This window comes from Coregonus lavaretus (assembly GCF_964263955.1).
Source record: "Coregonus lavaretus genome assembly, chromosome: 28".
Classification (NCBI taxonomy): Eukaryota; Metazoa; Chordata; class Actinopteri; order Salmoniformes; family Salmonidae; genus Coregonus; species Coregonus lavaretus.
Window position 1 is genome coordinate 38,282,279 of NC_140015.1, and position 7,574 is coordinate 38,289,852.

Below are 7,574 nucleotides of genomic sequence, written 5' to 3' on the forward strand. Positions count from 1 at the left end.
CAACTAAATCTTGTAATAAATAATGTGGAAATTGAGCAAGTTGAGGTGACTAAACTGCTTGGAGTAACCGTGGATTGTAAACTGGCTCAAAACATGTTGATACAATAGTTGCTAAGATGGGGATAAGCCTGTCCATAATAAAGCGCTGCGCTGCCTTTTTAACAACACTATCAACAAGGCAGGTCCTACAGGCCATAGTTTTGTCACACCTGGACTACTGTTCAGTCGTGTGGTCAGGTGCCACAAAGAGGGACCTCTGAAAATTACAATTGGCTCAGAACAGGGCAGCATGGCTGGCCCTTAAATGTACACAGAGAGCTAACATTAATAATGTGCATGTAAATCTCTCATGGCTCAAATTGGAGGAGAGATTGACTTCACACTACTTGTTTTTGTAAGAAGTGTTGACAAGCTGAATGCACCGAAGTGTCCGTTGAAACTAGCACACAGCTCGGACACCCATGCATACCCCACAAGACATGCCAGCAGAGGTCTCTTCACAATCCCCAAGTCCAGAACAGACTATGGGAGGCGCACGGTACTACATAGAGCAATGGCTATATGGAACTCTATTCCACATACGGTAACTGATGCAAGCAGTAGAATCAGATTTAAAAAACAGATAAAAATTCATCTTATGGAACAGCGAGGACTGTGAAGAGACACACACACAGGCACAGACACATATACACATAAGACACGCACTCTACACACACTTACACATGGGTTTTGCATTGTAGATATGTGATAGTAGAGAAGTGGCCTGAGGGCAAGCACTTCATGTGTTGTGAAAAGTTTTATGAAATGTAATGTCATGTAATATTTTAAATTGTATATAACTGCCTTAATGTTGCTCGACCCCAGGAAGCGTGGGTATCTTAATAAATACAAAATACAAAATGTAAGGTTTAGACAGCCAAAATATATTAGATCATAAAACTATTGTGGTGATTAAAAATAGCAGGAACATTTTGGGTATTACACAACATTACGAAACCAAACATATTTTGTAAAAGTCATAAAGTGAAGAAACCCTGTTGATCAACTGATCACTAGAAAAAAACAATTCAAACTTGGATTACGGTCGATCTCTCACTCGGAACTTTGGAAAATATTATTTTCTATGTTGTTCTTTTATATTCCATTCCATTATTTTTATTAAATAGATTTGTGTTGACTGTGATACAGACACCGGAATTTGTGTCTCCTCTGCTAAATGAACACAATATGTCTTTTGGCATTGGCCATTGCTATAACGGCCTAGCATTGCTTTTTACACGCACATTGTCTACAGATTAAATATATGAATATAATACTATTTGTGAGTTGACACAGCCAAGTGTGTGCCAGGAAAAAAACGACATTGCATGCTAACTCAAACTTACCAGAAGTGGAATGCGACTAAAAAGGAATGTGCGTGATGGATGTCAGAGATTTGTTTGTGTGTCCTTGATAGGTGATTCCAAGTGCATATGTGTTTTGCAATAAAAGTGAAAATTGAGAGTGTACTCTGACTCTTAACATCTGGACAGTAAACTGTAAATGAACTTCACAAGTACTTCTCGATAATAATGAATCATCCAAAGTGACGTGTTCTTTACCAATGTCTTTATAAGTTGCTGCACCAAACAATTTCTCTATCATTCTCTATCATTCTGTTGCAAAGCAGGACAGAACCGTCATTCTCTGCACATCAACTTAAGAGGTACGGTACCCACTTGTTTAGTTTTCGTCTTAATTAGATTGCTGCTATCTAAAGGCACAATATGTCAGATTTACGGATGTTCAACGATCATTTGAATCATTACAACCATCGATTCTCTAAGAATATAACTTATAAATGCGTTATGAGCTGAGTACAACTGTGTTATCCTGTCATAAATCTAAGGTTCTATTACTTCATTGTTTCTGTTGCTGTTTCCATTTGAGTCTTTGTAAACACACCAATAGCTTCAAAATCTGTTTAAACTAGCATGTTGATCTCCTGTCAGTCCTTGCATCATTAGTTCCATCTATCTAATTTGAGAGAGGTTACATTTCCTTTTCCCCATCCCTCAACTGGCAACAAAGTGGCAGGGTCAAGCTGTTGAAATGACACATTCACGTATTCTGTATGCTATTTTTCAACAGCTTGTATTCTTGTCAATCCCATTGACAGTTAGTAAATGTTCCCATCATATACTTTATAAGCAGTTGTTTCCTGTGCTTCTATTTGTATGACACCAGTGATTTACTGTCCCTTTGGTCTCTGTGTTCTCTCCCTGCTGTTTTAGGTTATGGCTCTGAGCAGACTTCTGACTTTGGGGCTCTGTGTTCTCTCCCTGCTGGTTCCGCCAGGCCAGATGGAGCAGTGTGAATGCCAGGGTCCTAGAGGACCAACTGGCCCTCCTGGCCCTCCTGGGCCTGTTGGACCTTCTGGAGGTAAATGAGTCGTAAGCTTAGTACAACTGCCTTACCCTATCATAATCCAAAATATAATACTGTTGATTTTGGAGTACACTGTCACTTTAAGCATGCATATTCATTTGTGTGCCTGATGATGGACTGATGATGAGGGGGACAGAGAACTCTGAATGACCTCAATTAGATAAGCACTCCTATTCCTACAAAAAGGCTTTGTCTGTACCAGTTGCCCAAAAAAACTGGGGCGGGGTATAATGAAAAAGCCCAATCCGGTATATTTCCTGATGTTACCCTTTGATTAGACTGTTGATTTTGGAATAAACTGCCAATTTAAGCAAGCCAGATCAGACTGCAGAGCACTTAGCAGGCTAATTTAAGCAGTCCTTGGTGTGTATGATGATGAACCCTCTCCCTGTTATCTCTCCATAGGCATACCTGGACTTCCTGGTCGACCTGGTACACCTGGAGCGACCGGTATAGTCATACATATTCACTGTTCTAACTATATTATTTATGTCCCAAAAATGTAAGTGGGTAACAACACCCTTCGAAGAAATGTCGACCACAACCGTAGTGCTGCTATCTCATTGTGTGTTCTTTTGGAAGACAAATAACTCTGAATGACCTCAATTAGATAAGCACACCAATTCCAACAAAGAGTCTGCGTCTGTACCAATTGCCAAAATAAACCTATTAAAAGGGGCATAGTGAATTAATAGTGAATTAATAGGGTATAGTGAATTATTAGCGGTTCACAGCGAAGCCATATCTCAGACTGCCCATCTTAATCTTTTCTTTTTATTGGCCAGTCTGAGATATGGCTTTTTCTTTGCAACTCTGCCTAGACGGTCAGCATCCTGGAGTCGCCTCTTCACTGTTGACGTTGAGACTGGTGTTTTGTGGGTACTATTTAATGAAGCTGCCAGTTGAGGACCTGTGAGGCGTCTGTTTCTCAAACTAGACACTCTAATGTATTTGTCCTCTTGCTCAGTTGTGCACCGGGGCCTCCCACTCCTCTTTCTATTCTGGTTAGAGACAGTTTGCACTGTTCTGTGAAGGGAGTAGTACACCGCGTTGTACGAGATCTTCCGTTTCTTGGCAATTTCTCGCATGGAATAGCCTTCATTTCTCAGAACAAGAATAGACTGACGAGTTTCAGAAGAAAGTTATTTATTTCTGGCCATTTTGAGCCTGTAATCGAACCCTCAATTGCTGATGCTCCAGATACTCAACTAGTCTCAAGAAGGCCAGTTTTATTGCTTCTTTAATCAGCACAACAGTTTTCAGCTGTGCTAACATAATTGCAAAAGGGTTTTCTAATGATCAATTAGCCTTTTAAAATGATAAACTTGGATTAGCAAACACAACGTGCCATTGGAACACAGGACTGATGGTTGATGATAATGGGCCTCTGTACGCCTATGTAGATATTCCATAAAAAATCAGCCGTTTCCAGCTACGATAGCCATTTACAACATTAACAATGTCTACACTGTATTTCTGATCAATTTCATGTTATTTTAATGGACAAAAAAATTGCTTTTCTTTCAAAAACAAGGACATTTCTAAGTGACCCCAAACCTTTGAACGGTAGTGTATGTAGGTGCCTTTCCTCATGCTGAACACATTTGCCTCAATTACCCATAAAGGCCTGTCAGGATAGATTTTCCTTCATCTTGGAACTTTTGGAAAACCTTTAAAAAAAACGTATTCTCATGAACCATAAGTCCACTTCTCTATCATCTATCCATAGGGCCACCTGGACCTTCTGGATTATCTGAATTACCAGGAGTTCCTGGTAGAGTTGGACGTGATGGAGTCCCTGGTCCACCTGGTCCCCAGGGAGCTACTGGTACACTGCTGACTGACCTCTTCCTGGTTATGTATTTATTATTTGGTTCTCTCTAGTCACACCTTCTGTTTTCACAGACTTAGACCTGGAACCACTGCAAGCAAGCTTGGTCAAACTGGAGTTGGGTAAGGAAGTGAATTTCAGCGAGCATGATCAGAATGTTATGTACTTGTATGCAATATTACAGGTCCCGTATCTTAATTTGATCACTCTGTTGTCGCAGAGAATTTTCCTGCACAGCAGGAAATGCAAACGTGTGGTGTATTCAAGGTTTCTAAAGTTTGTAATTTCCACTTATACATTTCAGACTTGATTTTCCGTAACAAAAAATGTATCAATCCCAACAGTTAATTATAATCCAAATAACAATTCATATTTCCTGTTGCTGCAGGATTATTTTCCTGCTGTGTGAAATGGGCTCAAATTAAGATAATGCCTCTGTAGATTATATTGTAGTTTACTAAGTATCAGTTCAACATAAATTATGCAATATTCGTAATTTTGGAAAATGCTGTGTGAATTTAGTCGAGTGTCAGCATTTGTGAAATATAATATGGCAACTTTTGCTTCCACTTTTAATGTTACACCGACTGCATTTATACCTGGTTTCTCTTCAGCCATAAACTATGACTTCGCCAGAAGAGTTGACAAGAAGTACTTTGTGTCACACAAGAGACAGGGTTCTTTTGACGACGCTGTTCAGTTCTGCACCAAGAGGGGCTTGCTGCTGGCTTTGCCGAAAAACGAGGAGGAAAACACTGCTCTCACTCAAGTACTTGAAGGGGCTTTCAATAATGTGTGGCTCAATGTTGACAAAAGCAAAGAGGGAAAGTTTCAGCTAGATTTGAAAGGCCATCCCCTCACTTTTTCCAAATGGGGAGATGGGGAACCAAAAGTGCCTAATGGGGATAGGGGCTGCACAATGTTGACAGAGTCAGGTGCATGGCAGGTGACATCTGATTGCTCCTTCAATGCCTATATCATGTGTGAGATATAGGGACACCTCTATGAAATGCTGTTTCTGAGTTTACAATGAAATCTTTCTTCTCTTCAATTAGGATTCTCTAGGTTTTATCTCTAGGTTTTATCTCTAGGTATTATCTCTAGGTTTTATCTCTAGGTATTATCTCTAGGTATTATCTCTAGGTTTTATCTCTAGGTATTATCTCTAGGTTTTATCTCTAGGTTTTATCTCTAGGTTTTATCTCTAGGTCACTTGTATTTCCAGTTCTTCTGCACCTTTCATTCTTTCTTTTATTCAAATGAGCTAGTTAAAATGTGGGGTAGAATGTAAAACGGAAAGGGAAACTTGTCGAATAAAGCAACAAACACATTTACTTTACACTTGTCTGTCTCCTTCACGCTCCCTCTCTCTGAACAGACTGGCTGCTGATCATGCACATGGCTACTTTTGACCTACAGTATGATGACACAGGAATAGCAAATATATATTTCCAAGCAAGACAATATCAAGTTAAACTTGTATGAATCGGCTGACTTAGACCTGGAACCCACCTAGTAAAAGCGATGCATCTCAACACCAAAAGAAGGTATTGTCTGTGAGGGACACCCTCATTAGTGCTGGTTTTATAGGTTTCTCTGGAGACATAATTACATGTTATCCATACCACCAGAGGGTGAAGGAGGACCCGTATCAGTGATTTTGACCAGATAGACAGATCCTTTGCCGAGTTATAGCTCCCCATGTACTTGCCTAAGATTGTACTTTTCTGTACCACGTATCATATGACCGTGTACAAAACCCAAATTACCTTATTTTTGTGCACACACAAATCTGCCAATGGTATACAAGGTCTGCCAATGGTACAAATATAACTGCAATACTGAAGTCAGATATACTCTGAATCTACACAGAGAGCTGTACTGGTGTGTATTGTCTGAAAAATCGTTATTCTAGGACAATTTAATTTGAAAGCATTTATTTGAATCCATGTTTCTCTATTAAGTTATACATATCATCAGAGGGTGGAGTGTTAACTTCATCAGTGATTTTGACCAGATAGACAGATCACCTGCAGATCACCTCATGTACTCACCTATGGTTATAACTGGTTATAACTAGGTATGACCGTGTACAAAATCACCTTACATTACCTTAGATATATGCTTAGTTGCGGTCAAAACAGCTCATAAAAGTATGTAAGTGGTATGAATACTTAGTAGAACTGTAGTACAGAAACCAGCTACCCTCTGAATGTACACATAATGCTGTATTGGTGTGTATTCTTCAAAAATACTTACTCTACTGAAAATGTTATGTAAATACCAGAATTCCTATAATATCCTCCAATGTTCTTTATGTGCAGCTTGTTAAGGTATTTTGGGTGCTATACCATTTGGTTTGAAGTAACTTTTTTTTTTTTTTTTTTCTTTTTTTTTTTTTTTTTTCTTGGGGGGGAAGGATCAGCTTAATATTGCAGATAGATTGTATCTTCTATCAATGTAATTGTCTGCATCACTTCCAATCCCCCATATTTTTTTTATGTTTTATATATATATATTCCCCTTTATTACTTTTCAACCCCACCATCCTTTCCCTACTTGGAGTAAATTAGTGAACAACAACGCCCAGGCCTCTACTTCCGGTCCATACTCACTATCTACACCTTATGGACAGAGTTAATTTTACAATAATTCTATATCTATATATATATATATATATATATATATATATATATATATATATATATATATATATATATATATATACATATACATACACATACACATCTATTTATTTTTTTTCTCCTGAACTTCTTCTACTCTCAACCTCTCCGATCATCTTCATGATGTCCATCCGGTTTGCCTCTAAAAGCCATATCTTTCTAACTGTGCTCCTTCCCAAAAGCTCCCAACATACAACCTATATACTTATTATGGACACAGTATGCTTACATTATTAGCTATCTTTGTTATTATTTGTTGTTATTTGTTATTAGTCCCATCCTTCAACTCTATTCAATACCTCCCATCTATCTCTTAACACCATCCATATAGGATTTCTATTTGCCATATATATTTCAACCATACTGTGATGTTTTACAAAAGTTCTGAACCTTTCTATTCTCATTGCTTCTACAGATTGTGAATTAAAAATAAACATTTTTGCTAAAAGTATTATTATATTATTGATTGATTGACTATGACTTTTCAGATAACCCAGTAATGCTATCTGCAAGGTTAGTTCCAGGTAAATATTGCAATCCTTTAGCCATTCCTGGACCTGTGTCCAAAAACAAGCTACAAATGGACAGAACCAAAACAAATGATCTAATGATTCTATCTCTTCACAGCAAAA

At 38.3% G+C, this 7,574-nt stretch overlaps 2 protein-coding genes across 2 annotated transcripts in view; both read left to right on the plus strand.

Moving 5' to 3' along the window:
- The window catches only part of LOC311103257 (uncharacterized protein), a gene marked incomplete at its 5' end in the record, with an annotated part of 40,228 nt that extends 34,631 nt beyond the window's left edge, over positions 1–5,597 (plus strand). The window contains 5 exons of the mRNA XM_084144792.1: positions 2,338–2,421; positions 2,833–2,877; positions 4,157–4,255; positions 4,333–4,380; positions 4,873–5,597. Of these exons, the coding sequence (XP_084000918.1) occupies positions 2,338–2,421; positions 2,833–2,877; positions 4,157–4,255; positions 4,333–4,338 (234 nt within the window). The 3' untranslated portion in view covers positions 4,339–4,380; positions 4,873–5,597. The remainder of the gene's footprint in view (positions 1–2,337; positions 2,422–2,832; positions 2,878–4,156; positions 4,256–4,332; positions 4,381–4,872) is intronic.
- Positions 4,687–5,597, plus strand: LOC311103488 (mannose-binding protein C-like). The gene has a single exon (XM_084145057.1). It carries the CDS (start codon positions 4,764–4,766, stop codon positions 5,250–5,252), a length of 489 nt encoding a protein of 162 aa, XP_084001183.1. The 5' UTR covers positions 4,687–4,763; the 3' UTR covers positions 5,253–5,597.
- Positions 5,598–7,574: the final 1,977 nt, after the last annotated feature.